This window comes from Vombatus ursinus, unplaced genomic scaffold (genome assembly GCF_900497805.2).
Source record: "Vombatus ursinus unplaced genomic scaffold, bare-nosed wombat genome assembly UNPS02014867.1, whole genome shotgun sequence".
In the NCBI taxonomy this organism is placed as follows: Eukaryota; Metazoa; Chordata; class Mammalia; order Diprotodontia; family Vombatidae; genus Vombatus; species Vombatus ursinus.
The window spans coordinates 2,993,277-3,012,335 of record NW_020954645.1 but is presented as its reverse complement, the minus strand read 5'-3'; the positions used below and the strand labels follow the sequence as shown (position 1 = coordinate 3,012,335).

The 19,059-nt window shown below is 40.7% G+C and overlaps 1 protein-coding gene across 1 annotated transcript in view; it reads left to right on the top strand.

The window, feature by feature from the left end:
- SMARCC1 (SWI/SNF related, matrix associated, actin dependent regulator of chromatin subfamily c member 1) overlaps positions 1-6,357 on the top strand; it is a 167,915-nt gene extending 161,558 nt beyond the window's left edge. Inside the window, exons 27-28 of the mRNA XM_027842145.1 lie at positions 1,009-1,185; positions 3,804-6,357. Of these exons, the coding sequence (XP_027697946.1) occupies positions 1,009-1,185; positions 3,804-3,898 (272 nt within the window). The 3' untranslated portion in view covers positions 3,899-6,357. The remainder of the gene's footprint in view (positions 1-1,008; positions 1,186-3,803) is intronic.
- Positions 6,358-19,059: the final 12,702 nt, after the last annotated feature.

Below are 19,059 nucleotides of genomic sequence, written 5' to 3'. Positions count from 1 at the left end.
AGTCTGAGGTGCGGGTGGGAACATCCAGGTGAATATGTCCTCTAGGAGTTGAGGTGCGGGTCTATATTCCAGGAGATTGAGAGAGCTGGGGAAGAGATAAAGGCATAGGTGAGATCCTTGGAGTACAGGAGCCTAAGTAGTCAGAGCTGTAGGAGGACTAGGAGAATGTGTTTTCCCTCAAGTCAAGGGAGAAAAGCTTATCACTTATGAAATTATTCTACATCTCATGCTGTAGCCACTTGCAAGAAAATACAGCCCCAAAAATAAAAGTCTTGCAATTACAAGCCATCATATTCTAAAGCTAGTTTTAAAGCAGTACAGATAACCTCTTGTGATGCTTCCTTTCCCTAGAGTTTCCTGTAATTTCAAACACTTGAGACAACACACTATCCTATCTGAATTAGATCATCTTTTTTGCACTTATTTCAACAGGTTTTGGGGATTCAGGCCATTGTTTACTCTTGAAAGATGAGTGAAGAATGATGCTACCTGTATGTCTGGAAACTCTCCCTCCCTGTCCTTCCCCCATTTCATGAATCTAGCTCTGATCTTGACCCCGTTAAACGAGTAGTCCCGAGACTGAGTGCACACTGGGTGTGAAAGCTCTTCTTTCTTCTCCTATTAGTCCATCTGTATACTTGGTGTTGTATCTACCCAGGAAAACAGCTAACAATCCCTTCTTTTTACCCTAACTCTAACCAAAGTGAGCTTCAGAAAAAATTCTGGAAAGGTTTCTTTTTTAATAACTTCTCACAGCTGCCTGTCTCTGCTGAAGCTTTGGAACAATCAGTAGCTCACAAACCCCTCATGAAAAAATCCCAATGTGTTAATTGCTATTGGGGGCATCTTTCATCAGAGTCTGTTTCAAGTAACATCTAAAATCACTCCCAGAATATCTGTTGCTTTAAATTTGTTTGTCCATGGAATTCTTGAGATTGCATTATAGTCTTCCTGGCCTACTTATTCATAGTACAATTATGACCAGTACCCTTAAATACCCTTCTGCAGGTCAGATGCCAGGTCCTGGTTCCATGATGCCTGGACAGCCCATGGCAGGCCGTATGCTTCCAGCTGTTGCAGCCAATATCCATCCTTCTGGGGGTGGTCCTCCCCCACCTGTCATGCCACCAATGCCTGGGAACATCATTGGACCACGAGTACCCCTTGCAGCACCCAATGGCATGTGTAAGTAAAATTCTGGGGCTGGCTCAGTACCCTCCCACCTCCTGGGTCTAGGGAAAGGGGAGAATAGATGATAAGCATTTCAGTTGTTCAGAGGTCTAAGTCCAGCCACATTTGAATTACTTAGAATTGGACAATACGTAAATGTAAATTGACAATTTCAATTTCAGCAGGAAATTTTTGATATCATAGTGATTCACTGCAGTATCTAACAAAGAAGTTTCCTCTCTTCAAGCTCATTGTCCAGCATGGCTTCAATAACTTACACTTCTCCTGATGAGTTGGGATACTTGGGGAACAGAGAGGATGCTGTTCACCTAATTTCTTCCTCTTTGCTGTCTTTTCATTATGTCCTTGTTATAGAATAGTTTTATTATATAGTAGTCCTTCATGGGTGCAGAAGGTAAGGCTAAAAACTAGGAGTGAACAACAAGCAATAAAATGATTAAAGGACTGAGTAACAGGCCTGGTAAACAGTCTATCTTATGAGTTTTTAGTGTCCTGCAAAGGAAGAAAAAACATTTCTCCCTTACCTCACTGTCACCATACTAGGAAGCATTAACCAGCCTACTTGGCCTAGAAAATTTGTGACCATACCTTTCTTACTTGGAGATTAGGGCTATTCCAGTGTTAGGGAATCATTGATGTATCTGTCACTCGCTTTGAGTTAGATTTTTGGAAAACTATTTGGAGGTTTTTACTAGCATCTTTTACTGAGCATCTCTTGTGTGCTGAGCACTGCAGAGAATGCTATGGGGTATACAAAGAAATATAAAGCACAGTCCCTGTCTTTATATAGTTTATCATCTAGTTAAGGTGACAACATATGTGAAAATTTAAGGGGGAATGTGACACATGATCATATATTGGTGGTATATTGGGAAAAGGCCCTCAACTTATGAGGCATAACACCCAGGTTCTAGTCCCAGCTCCAATATTAACAACTGTATGGCCCCATACAAATCATTTCACTTCTCTGGGCCTCAGTAACCTTGTCTGTAAAATGAAGTGATTGGATGAGAAAACCAACTCCCAAGTGGCTGAATCTATGCCTGTGATATCAGGTGCGTATAGTATATGCATATGTGTGTGGAACATATACAGATGTGTTACATATGTGTGTGTGTGTTGTATATACATGTGTACTGTGTATACACATAATAGTTGCTGTGTATCAGCAAACTAGCTGAATGACCCCTTGCTATTGGGGATGACATATAAGACAAATTGGTGCTTTGAACTCCAGTGAGAGAACGAACCCCGATGTGGGTTGGAGTTTGCGGGGAAGGCCTTAACTGAGAAGCTGGAACTACAGCTGGGTGGGTAAAATCACAATGATAGAGAAAAATCCCTCTGGTCACTTTGTCCATCTCTTAAGAGCCAGTACTCAGAACTAATACATTCTTCCTCTGAATATGGATTGTATTAAAAATGTTTGCTGTTAACCCTGCAAACAAGTATAAAAAATGTACAAGCCTCCTATAACTAAGCTGCTTTTTCTCTGTTTAGAAGTAAAATTATTCGTCTTTGATAATATTGTAAACTCTAGCTCACCCTATACAAATGCTTAAGGAGAAATTGTTATGCAGAATTGGGAGCTGTTGATTGGTATTCCAGGTTCACAGTAAAACTGGAGTAGGCCCACTTAGGGCTTCCTCTGATCTCACCTTCCACATCCTGTACTTCCCCATCTCCAGTCTTAGGCTTATGCTATTTCTAGTCCTAGAATCTCTTATCTTTACCTCTTCCATGAAGCCTTTCTTGAATTCCTCAGCCACAACTGATTTCACCCTCCTCCACTCTCATAATACTTAATTTGTTGTTCTTATATAATTATCGCATTCACAAGATACATCTTAATAAACATTAATAAGCAGGTGCTATGTATAAGGCGCTTTATGAGGCTCTGGGGAGACAAAGATTAAAAATTGCACAGTCCTTGCCCTTAAGGAATGTAGAGTCCACTTAGGGATTTATGTACCTAAGTGTTAAATACAAATTGAAGGATGGTGAAAGCCAGGAAGAGAGCACTTGGAGCTGGGGGAAGAGAGGGGTCAAGGATCTATTTGATAATTATTTGTGTCCTCATCTTTCCTCTACTGTCAGTCCTCAAACATGTGTTAAACATTGACTGTTCCAGGCACTCTTCAGGGTCCTTCAGATATGAAAATAGCAGATGACAGGCTTGTCTAAAGCTTAAGTTCCTGATGGAACTTAAACTGGGCTTTGAAGAATATAAGATTTAGGGGGCAGCTAGGTGGTGTAGTGGACAGATCACCAGCCCTGGAGTCAGGAGGACCTGAGTTCAAATCCGGGCTCAGACACATAAAACTCACTAGCTGTGTGACTCTGGGCAAGTCACTTAACTCCAATTGCCTCACCAAAAAATATACACACACACAAACACACATACATATGTGTATATATATATATATAAGTTTTAAGTAGGTATAGAGGATCAGATTATGTTGTCGTGGAGAGAGACATTATTTGCAAAGCAGCCTGATGGAAATAGTTCTTTCCAGAAAGTAACTCCCCATGTTTTCCTCTGATCTAGCTTCCTTCCCTCCCAATTGCTTGTGGTTCCATTATTGATGTTTAGCTTTTGAATGTATTTTCAGATCCCCCTCCTCCACAGCAACAGCCCCCACCGCCTCCTCCCACCGATGGTGTCACTCCTCCTCCTGCAACAGTACCAGCCTCCTCTGCTCCCTAACAAGAAGAAGTACAAGGGACTTCCAGACCCGATTCCATGATCCCGAGTAGTGGTGACAAGACTGTCTTATTCCTCTGTTTTCTTCTGTTTTGTTTTGTTTTTTGGATTTTTTTTTCCAGGATTTTTCCTCTTCCACATCTGAGTGCCTCCATGCTCTGGTGTTTTCCTTTTGGTGGTGCTCCTTTGCCAGGGCTTATGGGGGACTGGAGGTGACAGTGAACATTAGACAGGAAGAATTCACCTTGTGTCTTCCCTGGGCTGAGTAAGGGGCAAATAGGGCATACAGCGGGTAAAGCCCATCCCAATCTTTGCTTTTTCGGTCTTTCTCTGTTTTGGTGCTTCCGTGGGTAATTTTTTGTTGTTATTGTTTTTTTAAGGAAACAGTCCTAAGTTAATGGGAACCAAAAGATGCAAGCAGAGAGCTGGACTCACCAGTCTAGAAGCGATTGAACTTTGAGGCATAGCAGATGAATTCATTTTAGTTTCATGATGGGATGAGGTGGAATGCAAATGTTTAGAAGATATACAAGGCCTTTGGCACACAACACAAGAATAAAGATAAGGAAAACAGTGGAGGGAAGCACCCTTGCCATTAATACTGCCCCACTTGAGGAATACAGGTGCCTCGTTATTAGTCCAGAGTGTTCTATATCATTCATATCAATCCCTGACGCATCTCTCATGCTATGCTGACAGCATCCTGTTTTCATTTATCCATGGTGACTGAGAGTGCAACAATTATGATAAAATTGCTCTCTTTTCCAGGTTCACTGGTTCTGGCTTTCTATGCAGATAGTCTGTTGTTGGGATGACTTGAGATGTAGGGAGCTTTGGGGGCTACTAGGTGTGGGTTTGGAACTGGGGGTGTATTCTTTAGGTCCCCAGGACACCCAGAAAAGTTTCAGGAGTCTAAGGCACTAGCCAGCTTGAGGAATCAAGCCTGATAGTCAATGTTGGATGCGTTTTTCTCCTCCTTCCTCTCCCCTTTATAAAAAGCTAAGAAGAAGAAGGAAAGTAGATATAGTTCTAAAGTTCTAGTTGATGGAACTTGGTTGGGATGGCTAGGGGTATGCGACCCCAAACTACCTCTTGCAGACAGCCAGAGTGAATAGAATTCAGTGGAAGCGGTACTTTGAATTTAAAACAAAATTATTAGAGAGGTGAGGTAGTGCTATGCCCACTCTTACACCTCTCCCCTTTACTTTCTGATCTCTAACATTCCATCCTTCATCAGGATTTTGATAGGAAGCACCTGGTAAAAAATTCTGAGGGGATGCCAAGGAAAGGGCTCAACAGCTAGAGCAATGAGCTCTCTATTTTTATTAGGAGATGGGTTAGTGTTTTACTTTTTCTTTTTGAGGATGGGTCGGTGTTTTTTGGAATTTTTTTGTTTTCTTTTGTTTTTCAGGGACAGGGGTACAGGGATGGGGTCCATTCTATATAGGAAGACACCAAAAATGCCTTAATATGAGCCCAATTTGGACCACCACACTCTGTTCCTAATACTAATGATTAGTTACTTGATAGTTCTTGGTGACCATTCAGTTTTCCTCTATTCCTATTCTCTGGGAAAGAGGTGGGGTTTTTTTGTTTGGCTTTTTTTTTTTTTTTAATACTGATAAAGCATTGTTTTCCAAAGCATATGGCCTCCTTACCTTGATTTCCAGGTTGCATTTCCATCAAGTTGAAATACAAAGTTGGAAGTTTTTGCTTTGTTTCCTGTCTTGTCTATAAAGCTTTACATATAAAGGGCAGAACACTTGAACTCTGAACACAGTAGAGCTTTTTCTTTCTTTTTCTTTTCTTTTTTTTCTCATTCTCTGAAAAACAAGCAACACACAAAACCATCATCAAGATCTGCCTTTTCAAGGCTTCAGGTGTGGACTTCAGCTAAACAGATGCTATTAGTATCTCAAAGCCCTTTCTTAGAGCACTGGATTTGAGCTGTCCCTACTGGAGTTTAGTTTTAATGCAGTTACCTCCAGAGAGGCCCCCAGTGCCTTGTGGAAACAGCCGACTCCCCACCGACTCCCACTCTTCACCCTGCCAAAGGGAATTCATTCCAAATGTTACTTTTTCCTCCAGGGCTATTGAAGGAACATGGAATTTTGTTTCAGATTGTAATCCCATGTAACCTCAGGTTGTTAGGGTAAATACTTTTAAATTTCAAAGATCCAGGTAGAGTTATTTTTTATTGTACTGGTAATGGTCCTACCAAGTACCTGAATTCTTAACACTGCTGTTTATCTGTATAAATAACCATGTGGTGACTTTTTTTCATCTGATCCTGTGTATATGATCCAGTTTTATTCCTGCAATACAGCCACCCAATTTTGTGAGAAAAACAAATGTGGTTTTTGTACAAACCTGTGTCCTTGTGTGTGATTATTTCTGAAAATAAAGAATGGGACTGGGGCAGGATCTAGGAAGCCTCTTGGTCCTGTCTCTTTGTTACAGTAGGACCCTGTATTTCCACTTATGCTATAGAGTACCAGGATACTTGCTCTATCATGTGTGAAAATGCAGTGAGTTGATGTATATCTTGGACTTTCCTCCTGAAACAAAAGATACTTGGGAAACATTCATTGAAGTTGTGAGCTGAAGCTCCTTCCCTACTTGAACCTTGTACAAGTAAGTCTTCATTGTAAAATGAGAGAAGGTAAGTGTGAAGATGCCAGAGAAGAGGGTGCCTTAGCACTGTTTACTGTGTTCGACTTCCCTGTGCTTGACCCTCCTTGGGAAATGAAGTGGGATGGATGAGTTCTGTTGGTCAGAGTGTGACTGATATACTATTTATATTAAGATACTACCCATTACCTGATCTGTTCCAACCCCATAGAAAAGGTAGGCCTTGGGAACTTGTCTCTTTGTGAACTCTTAAACTGTCTGTGCAGTTAGACCTAGTTATATAGGAGCAGTCAGGATAGAAAGGAATTTCCATGGTGCATTACTGGGGTCATCATAATGAAGGGCTTGGACTTCATCTTGATAGGTTCAGAAGTTCAGTTACATAAATTCATAAAGGGATGATGAAGCAAGACCTGAGCAATTGAGTCATGATAACAAAACTCAGCTGAGACTAATTTATAAACCAGAATACCAAGTTAACTTACAATGAGAGATCGATCATATATAGAATCGTGATAGAGTGTATGAGTTGGAACGGACCTAAGAAGTCATACCATGACTAACCACAACCTGTGCTGGAGTCTTCTCTGTAACACCCTTAATTAACAAATCAACATTCAGCCTTTGCTTAAAGATCTCCAATGACAGAGTATTTTCAGGCAACGAATAGCAAGGTTTTCCCTTCTATATTGTACTAAAAGCTATCCCATTGAAATTTCTACCTAATGATCTCCTATGAGGCCAAACAAGTGTAATTGTTCCTCATGTTAACCTTGCAAATAAATATTTGATAACAGCTGGTCTGCTACCTTGCTTAAGTGTCCTTCAGGCTAGACAAATAGGATTCCTTCAGCTGATCCTCAGATCTACCTAGAGGACTTGGCTTTTCATCATCCTTTCTAAATTGTGGTCCCCAGAAATGAACGTAGTTTGGTGTGTATAGTCTGACCAGAGCAAAGAACAAAATTGTTACCTTTCTCATTTTGGACACTATGCTTCAGCTTGAGAGCAAATTTTTTTTTTTTTTTTTTTGCTTTCCATGTCATTTCTAAAAAATGTTAAATGAAACACCAAAGCCAGATCTCGAGAACTATCTTCAGACTGACGGAAATTAACTAACCACCATTCTTTGGGTCTGATCTTTCATCTGGTTTTAGAGCCATCAAACTATGTTACTCAACCCACATTTGTCCTTATTCACAGGGCTGTCATGAGATAGTTTTCTAAATTATATTCTGAAATCCAGGTAATTTTGTGCATTCTTCTGATCTACCAGTCCAGAAACTCTGTCAAAGTGCTAATCAGTTGTTACTATATTTATTTTGCTATATATAGTGTAAAGAAACCATTTTATTTCCCTTTTTTGAAAATAAGGACATTTGCCTATCTTTGGTCTTTTCCCTGCTGCCATCCTCCTGCCTTTGCCACAGTTTTTCACAGATGACTCCAAGTTGCTCAGCAAATCTCATCAAGTTTTTTTTTTCAGGGTCCTGGTATATAATTTGTTCAGGCCTATCAATTTGAACTATTAAAGTTATTTTTTTTTTACCATCTTCTCATTTTTACATGATCTAAGAAGTGAGATTGGCACTCTCCTCTTGGGGTACGTAGACCCAGCAGGTGATACTTTTGTCTGAAAAACTAGAACTGTTCATAGAACTACTCCTTTGGACAATGTCAGAGATACTGCCTCCATTTTTCCCTTTTAGAAATTCCAGCCAACCATCTTCCTGTTTTTGTTTATCATTGAATCATCTGTCTTTTGACATGTAAAATTTCCAAAATTTTAGCTTTTCTTAGCTTAGTTATTAGCAGAGAATTGGTGCAGTAATGCAGAGGGCACTGAGAAATCATTCAGTTGGGTTCTGGATCTCAAGATGCCATTCAAGAGCATCAAGACCTGAACAATGTAATCTCCCATATCTCTGGCCTTAATTTCCTCATCTGTCAAGATTGGCCCAAGTATGTTAAGGGTTCTTTCCAGCTTTAACAGTCTGTGAAACTCGGCTACCCCATGCCACTCCTTGTGGGATTCTTACAAGTTGGGTTTATGTTTAAAAGGCAAAGAGTAAAGGTTGGGGGTATATATCTGGGAGGAACACAGCCTTCCCTGCAGCGGTCTTGCTGGGTCACAGCTCAAGCTTCCTTCAAGCCCAAGTCTCCACCCACAGTTGAACACCTACAGTGTTACCAGTCTTCTTCACTTGCATACTTTCAGGCCCAGGAGTCTGGCATATGTAAAGTCATGTGGTACTCTGAGCGTTCACAACATTGATTCTTACTTGGCTGCTCCTTGAAAACTCTGAGAACATACTAGTAATAACATTTTATTATAAACAACCTCAACAAACAGAAACTGCTAAGCCTGTATCTTGAGGAGTTTAGTGACGAAACGAAGGACATGTACACGCCAAAGCATTTACAATAGCCTTTTTTTGTGGTAGCAAAGAACCTGAGAGGCTATCTTGTTTAATGGAGAAAGAAGTCGCCTTGAAGGGAAGAGGACCTGTGTTCAAGTCCTGACTTTGACATGAGCTGACCCAGTCACCCTGAGCAAGTCAGTAGCTGCTCTGGCGGTAACTTGCATTGTCAGTGCTGGCCACAGGTTGCACCTCCGTAGAATCACAGGCTTAGTCCTTCTCTCTTTGCACGAGAAGTCCAGAAATAGAGTGGATGTCAGTTGATTGGAAAATGGCTAAATCAGGCTTTTTAAAAATACTGGTTAGTTTTGCTGAACTATTCTTTTTCTTCCTTTTTCTCGTCTTAATTATAAAGGATAACTCTGGAAGGGAAAGGAATACGGAGGAAGATGTAGATGATATCGGAACAAGATATCAATAAATTTAAAACAATCGAATAGAAAAATCCAGTCAGAGCTCAGGTTTTCAAAAAATATCAGCATAATAACTTATGCCTTCTGATAATATCTTCACATTTCTATACATGAAATTTTGGAGTGTATTTATATTCTGCTTTAATGTTTACATAGCGCTTTCCTAACAACCACCCTGTGAGGTAATGTAAGTAATATTGGTGAAGACACCAACCAGATGAGGAAACCTGAGGCTCTATAAGGGGGCAAGCCTTGCTAATAACCACTGAAGCCTAGACTTAAGCCCCGGTTCTCTGACTCTAAATCCACTGATGTTCCTACTACAGTATGCTACTTCCCTAGTTTTGGTTTCATGGCTTTTGTACTATTTTATGTGCCTTTACATGTTCCTTATATTTATCTTTTTATTGGCACAAAAATATTCCCTCATGTTGAGGTACCACAATTTGTTCAGCCATCCTCCAACCAGCAGATAGGTGTCTTCAACTTTTTTTCTGTCAAACATGGACCTTAACTTCCAAATCTAATATCTGCATCTTTCTCACTTTTTACACCCACTCTTGAGTTTTATATTCTTTTGCAGAAAGCCAAGAGAGAAATACTTGGAGCAACAAGGCAGGTTGTAGCCTGCCCTTTGCTCCTGAACAATGACTGACCATTTGGGGCTTTCTTGTACCACACCCATCACATTGCCCAGGCTTGAGCCTTCTCCCTCCTGTCCCACTTCTCCACTCAGTGCCAGTAATCTGGAAGATGTGCAGTTTCTTTCCTTAGATATTACTGGGACAGCTAGGTGGTACAGTGGATAGAGCACCAAGCCCAGAGTTGGGAAGACCTGATCCTAGGCAAGTCACTTAACCTTTGCCTGTTTCCTAACCTGTAAATAATAGTAACTACCTGTTAGGATTGTTGTGAGGATCAAATGTGAGTTTTTATTTGTAAAGTTGCTGTATCTTGTTGTTATTGTCTTTGGGCCTCTGGCTGTTCCTTCCCATAATGTCTTGGTGGTTCCAAGATGAGAGATGTCAGAATCACAGATCCAGAACTAAAAGGCACCTTAAAAGTCTGGATTTGAGGTACCTTTTGAAATGAATCTCTAGCAAGGTCAAATATTTGAAGTTATCTACTCCAGCCCCTTCATTTTGCTATGTGAAAACAGGCCCAAAATATTTGTTCAAGGTCACATAAATTAATGGGAGAATCAGGATTCAAACCCAGGTAATATGACTGGTATTGTTTCCATTCTTCAATGCCTTTTTAAGTGCCATCTGTGTGCTTGACACTATGTGTAGCCACTGGAGGGTTACCAAGAAGAATTGCTCTGTGAAAAGTCATGCTAGGAGAGCAGATGGTCTTCACACTGCCATCATGCCTTTTCCTAGAGTTTAGTTGGAAATGGCTTTAAAGTCATTGAGGTCATGGTGTAAGTCTCAGCAACTTCCCCATGAACAATTCCTGGTGGCTGTGGAAAGGATAACATCTGCGGTTACGTTTCTTTTTGAAATGAGTCTGAAGCAGGGTCATATGTAGAATCACAACTGGAGGGCCAGGGGTGGCCAGAGGGGGACCAAGGACCTTCAATAAGGGATTCTGATCAGAGGATAGCATAGGAAGGGTGAAGTGTAGCTCAATTATACTGATCTGAAAGATGAGACCTAAGAGAAGGAGCTAGAACCAGGACGGTAACTCCTTGGGTTTCTGGGTTCCTTATTCCCTGCATCCTTAAAGATCTCAACCACTAAAGAAGGCAAAATGTGCTAGTGATGGAGGGCAGGAAAAAGGATGCTGAGTTTTAAACCTAAGCATAAGAATCACGATTTTGGAGTTGCAAGGGGCCATCAGGTTGTTAAATCTTAACCCCTCTACAGCACCTTAGCTTCTCCAAAACCTTCAGACTTGGGGGCCTTGTTACCTTGAGACAACCTTCCACTTTTGGATTGCCTGAATTTTATGGAATTTCTTTACATCAAGCCAAAATATGCCTTTACAACTTCCATCCATTGTTTTTGGTTCTACCCTCTGAAAGTGAAACAATTAAGTTAATATTTATGTATGAGAATCACATTTACATAGTCTTCAGTCTTATACAGGTTGATCCCCATTTCAAATGATCCTCATGTGCCATGGTTTTCACTTCCTTTAACTTGGTCTTTCTCTGAATCCTAGTCTTTAGCCTGTCAATGTCCTTTATAAAATGTCGATAGAAGTTGAGCACCATACTCCAGATGTGTTCCAACCATAAAACTTATCTCTTGTCTAGATACCATGTCTCAATGGAGACTAAGGTCACAATAGCTTCCATGAAACATTTTTGAGCTTTCAGCCCACTGAAACCCCCCCCCTTTTTTTTAAACACCAGTTCTCTTGCCAAAAGTTGCCTGTCCTGTATTTGTGCAATTGATTTTTTTGAAAGGCCAAGTGAGCTGAAAAGAGTGACCGCAACGTCATATATCTATGCACAATAAACTTAATATGTACATGACACCATTTTCAAAACTTAGAAGCCCATCGTATACTTTTTATTGCTTTGGGAAGGGCTGGATTCTTAAGGAATAGAAGCAGTTACACAAGATAAAAGCAAATAATTTTGAATACATGAAATTGAAAAGCTTTTGCACAAAATACATCTAGGACAAGAAAGTGGTCAACAGAGTCCTGTCTCTAAAGGTTTAATAATAAAAACAAACAAATGTGACCAAAAGCTATCCTCTGCAAGAGAACTGATAAAAAGAGTTGCTAACTATCAGCCTGTGAAAGAATGTTCCAATGATGCAAATCAAAACCCGATGTTTCACTGCACATCCCGAAAATTGGAAAGGATGACAAAAAACAGGAATAAATGTTAGAGGAGTTTATAAGGCATTGGTAGAGTTGTGAATTGGTACAACTTCTGGAAAGCATTTTGGAATCATGCAAATACTGTGACTAAAACATTCGTGATTTCTGATATAGAGATGCAGCTGCTAGGTAGTATGCCCAGATCAGGTCATTGGCAAAAATGAAAGCTCTGTATACACCAAAATATTTATAGCAGCACTTTTTGTGGTGACAAATAAGTGGAAGCAAAGTGGATACTAATCAATTGGGGAATGGCTAAATGATTTGAATGTTATGGTAAAAAATGAATACAGAGAACATGGGAAAATGGAAAGAACAATGATCACAAAATAAATTGCAACAGAAGTATAAAGAACATGCATAGTTGGTCCCAAAGATTTAATAGGTAGCATTTATATAGCACTTTACAGATATCTCATTTGCTTCTCACAAAAACCCTGTAAGGTTGATGCTGTTATTCCCGTTTTACACATGAGGAAACTGAGGTAGATTAAATGACTTGCACAAGGTCACAGACCAGCCACAAAGTGTCTGAGGTAACATTGGAATTCTTTCCTGACTCCAGGTCCAGCACTGTTCATTGCACATTAAGAAATGAGAAGATGCCTCTTTTGTAAAGATTGGTGGTCCTCAAGTGTAGAACATTGCATATAATAGATTTTTTCATTGTATTTCGTTGATCCATTTTACTGAACGTTCTTAGTTGATTTGGGGTGGGGGAAATCTGATGTAAAGATGATATCAATAAAAATCTGTTGTCTTTAAAAAGATGATGTCTAGGCTCTTTTTTTGATCATGACTTTCAGATAGTCCAATAATTTTTAAGTTCTCTCTCCTGGATCTATTTTCCAGGTCAGTTGTTTTTCCAATGAGATAATTTCACATTGTTTTCTAATTTTTCATTCTTTTGGATTTGTTTTACAGTGTCTTGATTTCTTATAAAGTCACTAGCTTCCAATTGCTCTATTCTAATTTTTAAGGAAGTATTTTCTTCAGTAATCTTTTGGACTTCCTTTTCCATTTGACCAATTTTGCTTTTTAGGGCATTCTTCTCCTCATTGGCTTTTTGGACCTCTTTTGCCATTTGGGTTAGGCTATTTTTTAAGGTGTTATTTTCTTCAGTCTTTTTTTGGGTCTCCTTTAGCAAGCTATTGACTTTTTCATGATTTTCTTGCATCACTCTGTTTTTCCTCTACTTCTCTTACTTGCTTCTCAAACTCCCTTTTGACCTCTTCCAAGGCCTGTGACTGATCATATTTTTCTTGGGAAGCTTTGGCTTCATTGTCTTCTTCTGGTTGTATGTTTTAATCTTCTTTGTCACCAAAATAAGATAATAAAGTCTGACTCCTTTTGCACTGCTTACTCATGATCCTGGCCAATTACTTGAGTTTTAAGCTCTTTGTTAAGGTAAGAGTCTGCTTCCAATGTGAAGAGTGTACTGTCCCAAGCTTCGGGGGTTTATACAGCTGTTTTCAGAGATACTTCTAGGGACCTGTAAATTTTCAGTTCTTCCAAGGTGGTATGATGCGGCGCGAGGTGTTTCCTCTCCACTGCCACAACAAGCTCCACCACGCCAGCACTCCTCCTCGCCCAGGACTGCCCCTCAGAACTGTGACCCAGAGCCAAGCACGGGCAAAGCAAGAGATTCCTGCCTCAGCACTGGCAAAGAGATCCCTGCAATCTCCCTCTGATCAGCCACTCGATTCCCCCTCAGTCTGTGGGCTGGAAGCCCAGGAGGCAGCCGCTGCCACGGGACTTGCGGTTGAGACCTAGCTTCTCTCTCACCGTAGTCACAGACTTTTCCCACTGACCTTCTAAGTTGTCTTTGGCATTTGTGGGTTGAGAAGTCTGGAAACTGCCACAGCTGCCCACAGTCCTCTGAGGCCTGGTCCAGGCTTGCTGTGGCCTGCACACCCATGATGAACTGCGCTTCTCTCCCAGCCTGGTGTGATAATACCTTTCTGATCAACCATCCAAGCTGTCTTTGGCTGGAAATTTGTTTAACTCTGTCTTTTTGTGGGTTCTGCTGCTTTAGAATTTGTTTAGAGCCATTTTTTTTACAGGTATTTGGAGGGGTTTGGGGGAGAGCTCAACCAAGTCACTGCTTTCACTCGGCCATCTTGGCTCAGCCCTATTGTCTTTAAAAAAAGATTTCTTTGCGTTACTCTGCTGGATAGAGTATAACTTGGAGACAGAACCCTGACCTCTCCCATGTACTTGCCTATCTTTTCCATGGAATCCAAAGGGATGCCTTGGCTTCCTCTGTGCTAGCCAAAGCTTTTCATTGTTCCCCTTGCAGACCTGTCTCTACCCATACTTGACAGACTGATGCTGGGCCTTCTATTGGTTTGGCAGCCAGTGGGTGGAACATAGATAACTGAGGTGGATGTTGCTCTAGATTCTAGGAGAATAAGCAGTGTGACCTGCTTTCCAGCACCAGCCAGACCAAAGCCTTACAAATACCACCCGCACTGAGAGCTAAAGATTGTGCCTGCACATACACAAACAAGAGAAAGTGACATAAAATATACACCCCACTGAAAAGGGGGAGAGACAGTCTCATTATTCTCTTCCCTTCCTGCCGTGTCCCACCCCAGCAACTGAAAGGGGCGGTGGGGAGGAAGACAGGGAAGCACACCAATATTCCCTAAAGAGGAGGAGAAAACCGAAGGAAGATCTGCACGATAGGAGGGGGAACTTGAGTGTGAGCCGAGGATACAGATCAAGGGAATGAGACAGAGGGAGTAAAGAAATGCACATAGGCATCAGTTCTGTTTCTTAGAGGATAGCCTGCTGCCATTGCTAGCATTCTTCTGTCAGAGAGGAGGAAGTTGTATTTCACACCTGCATTTCATTTCTCCCGATTTTCTCTTACCCTTAATGATTCTTTGTGTTTTGCACAAAATGCATCTAGGAGTTCCCAGGTCAAGGAGAAAATATTACAAGCAGCCAGAAAGAAACAATTGAAGTGTTGTGGAAACACAATCAGGATAACACAAGATTTAGCTGCTTCTACATTAAGGGACCACAGGGCATGGAATATAATATTCTGCAGGGCAAAGGAGATAGGATTACGACCAAGAATCACCTACCCAGCAAAACTGAGTATAATCCTGCAGGGGAAAAAGTGGTCATTCAGTGAAATAGAGGATTTTCAAGCATTCTTGATGAAAAGGCCAGAGCTGAATAGAAAGTTCGACTTTCCAATACAAGACTCAAGTGGAAAAGGAAGAGGAAAATAGGAAAGAGAAATCGTAAGAGACTTATTAAGGTTGAACTGTTCACATTGCTGCATGGAAAGATGATATTTGTAACTCATGAGACCTTTGTCAGTATTAGGGTAGTTGGAGGGAAAAAATTATATGTACGTATATATAGATATAGATAGATAGATGAATAGATAGATAAATACATAGAGGGCACAGGGTGAGTTGAAGATGAAGGGGTCATATATGAAGAATAAAATTAAGGGGTGAGAGGGTTATACTAGGAGGAGAAAGGGAAAGATAGAACGGGTTAAATTATCTCACAAAAAAAAAACATAAGAAAAGGCTCTTACAGTGGAGGGGAACTGGGGGAAGGTGAGAGGAAATGAGTGAATCTTATTCTCATAGGATTTGACTTAAGGAGGGTATAACATACACACTTAATTGAGTATGGAAATCTGTCTTACCCTACAGGAAAATGAGGAGGAAGGGGCCAAGAGAGTAGGAGGATGATGGAGAGGAGGGCAGATTGGGAAAGGGGATAATCAGAAGCAAATACTTCTGAGGAGGGACAGGGTCAAAAGAAAGAATAGAATAAATGGGGGGTGGGATAGGATTAAGAGAAATAAAGTTCGTTTTTCACAGCATGTCTACTATGGAAGTGTTTTGCATAACTGCACAAGTATAGCCTATATTGATTTACTTGCCTTTTCAATGAGGGTGGGTGGGGAGGGAGGAAGGGAGAAAATTTGGAACCCAAAGTTTAAAAAACATTTTAAAAAAATGTTTTCACATGCAACTGGGAAATAAGAAATACAGGAAATGGGGTACAGAAATCTATCCTGCTCTATAGGAAAATAGAAGGGGGAGGGGGGGAGGGATAGCACAGAAAGCAGACTAGGGGAAGGGGTATTCAGAATGCATGGCATCTTGGGGTGGGGGGAGGGGCGAGATGGGGTGAAAATTTGGAACTCAAAATCTTGTGGAAGTAAATGTTGAAAACGAAAAATAAAAAAAAAATAAAATTTTTATGGAGATAACACCCCAAAAAAATGCATCTAGGACAAGAAGGGTTCAACTGAAGAAAAACAGAGCCTTGTACAGTTTGTAAAGCCTTTTTGTAGTGTGAAAGGGCTTTACAATCGAAGTGTTTTATGTCATACATAGGGTTAAAGGTGAAGGAAGGGATGGGTCATAGTAGAATTCTACATTTAGACCTGAAAGTACCCGAAGGATCATCTACTTCATTTTACAGGTGATGAAACAGCTTGCTTCAAGGTCAGAAGTAGTACTGGAACCCAGATGGTTCATAAAACCTGTAAGCATCAGAGACTGGATTCCAACCCAATTTTTCTGCACTGTGGCATAGCACAATAGGAATCAGTGAGGAGTTGAAGGGGCTTAGGAAGTCTTTGTGGGGAAAGAGGGAAGACGCCGCTGTGGAATAGAGAACAGGACAGGACATCTGGTTAGGACAGTTAGTACATGTCCATGGTAGTTGAGGACACAGGCATAGGGAGGTGAGTGACCTGTTCAGTCACAAAGCTAATGGATTTTCATCTTCATAATCCTGGAAAGTAATCATGGAAGTCACTCCCCTACTTTACATTGTCCAAGAGAACACTTATGAATTGACAGTCAAGTGTTCTGTGTCTTAGTTTACTTGTAGTGCACTACTAAGCTTTAATCTGAGATGTGCTTTATAGTTACTGTTCTCGAGCACTATCTTCATTTATTCCCCAACAACCATCTAATAAGGTCATCACGTCAACCAAATAGCAGGTGGCAGTCAGGCTGAGGACCCTGGGCTTTTCTTTCAGCATTCTGGGAAACTCACCTAGTTAAGACATGCATAACAAAAATCTCACAGGTTGATTTGCCTGAAGACCTGAGGGATGCAGTAAAATAATGGGAGAAGTACTAGTTATATAGCCGTTGACTAGATGTGAGTCTGAGTAAGGCATTTCCCCTCTGAGGCTGTTTCTTCCTACGTAAAACAAAGGGGCTACACTAGATGATCCCCAAACTCCAAAATGTTCTGACTTCACAAGAATATTTAGTTGTAGAAGAGGGGAATATGACCCAAACTAGTTACATTTATGACAAAAGGGGAGAGGGGAAGCAGGACCTCCTGTTGTTGGTTCACAGTTCAGTGCTTTCATTTTTGCAGACAATGGATCACATTGTATGTGTGTATGATAGATATAGTTTTGTTCTTTTCTAGATATGTTATTACAGCACCTTCTGTAACTTCACTTCCACCCTAACCCCTGCCTATCCTAATCTACTCATCCCTATACTTACATATTCCTTTTCCCAAAGCCTTTTGGCAGAACCCAGGTTCCCTATAGCTTCTATGATGACTGTGGTCCAGTTGGCACTTCAATATTCTCCAAAACAATGTAGCACTCCTCTCTCCCACCTCAAATCCCAATTGAAAACCTAGATCAGGCTAATAGACCCCGTCTTGCAAATCTGATCCTGAAACCCCAGGCTGATAGTATATGGTTGTGTAAACCATATGAATTCACCTAGAGTTGTTTCAGTACCTGCATCTGGTTATTAGTTTGAGAGAAATGGAAAATTTCCATAAGGACACCTTCTCTTTGGGAACCGCTACCAATAATTGACATTCATATGGTACTTTAGTTATAGAGTTCTTCGTATACATTACCTCATTTGAGACACAACAGAGGAGGGAAGGAATAAGGGCCTACTATGTGTCAGGCATTGGGCTAAGCACTCTTACAAATATTGTCGCATTTAATCAACAATCAGTGAGGTAGATGTAATTCAGATTATCACAAATGAGGAATCTGAGGGTCAACAAATTTGGGTCGGCAGTATTGCAAAGTTAATCATTTTAAAGTGCTTAGCACAGTGCCTGGCACATTGTAAGCTATTATCATTATCATTATCATTATTATTAGGCTGCATTAAAAGAGAAATAGCCTCCAGGAATAAGAAAGTGATACATGCTGCCCCTGAAATCTGCCCTGGTCAGATAATTCCTGGAGTATTGTGTTCAATTTTGTGCATCCCAGTTTAGCAACCATGTTGATAAACCAGTGTGCAGAGAAGGACAGCTAGGATGGTGAAGGACCTTATGTTAGTGACATGAGAAAATCACTTGAAGGAACTGGGGATGTTTAGCTTGGGGAAGGGGAGACGACAGGGGAGGCAGCAAGGGGGATGGTTGGACAATACAGCTGACTTCAAATATATATTTAAAAGGATATTGTAGGCAAAAAGAAGTAAGCCCCAGAAGGCAGAATTAGGAGTGTAGCATCTAATAGTTAGAAGTTTCAGACAGACAAGTATAGGTTTAATGGAAGGAAAAATTTCCTAACAACGAGATCTATCCAAAAAGAATGGGCTAACTTGGGAAGTAGGGAAGACAAGCTTCAATCCAAGACTGGCTAGATGATTGACTGGAATGTTGTGAAGGATTTTTTTTCCAGGTATGGATTGAACTAGTCTGATTCTGAGGTTTCTTTCAAGGTTGAGATTCTGTGATACCCCCCCCCCACTTCTGCCTTTTCCTTTCTCAACACTTTTCTTTAACCAAAAATGCTCTGTGAGCATTGCAACTTCTTGGCCAAAATATGACAATGGAAAGGCATTTGCTCTCTGGTATTCCTTGTTGCCCTCATTCC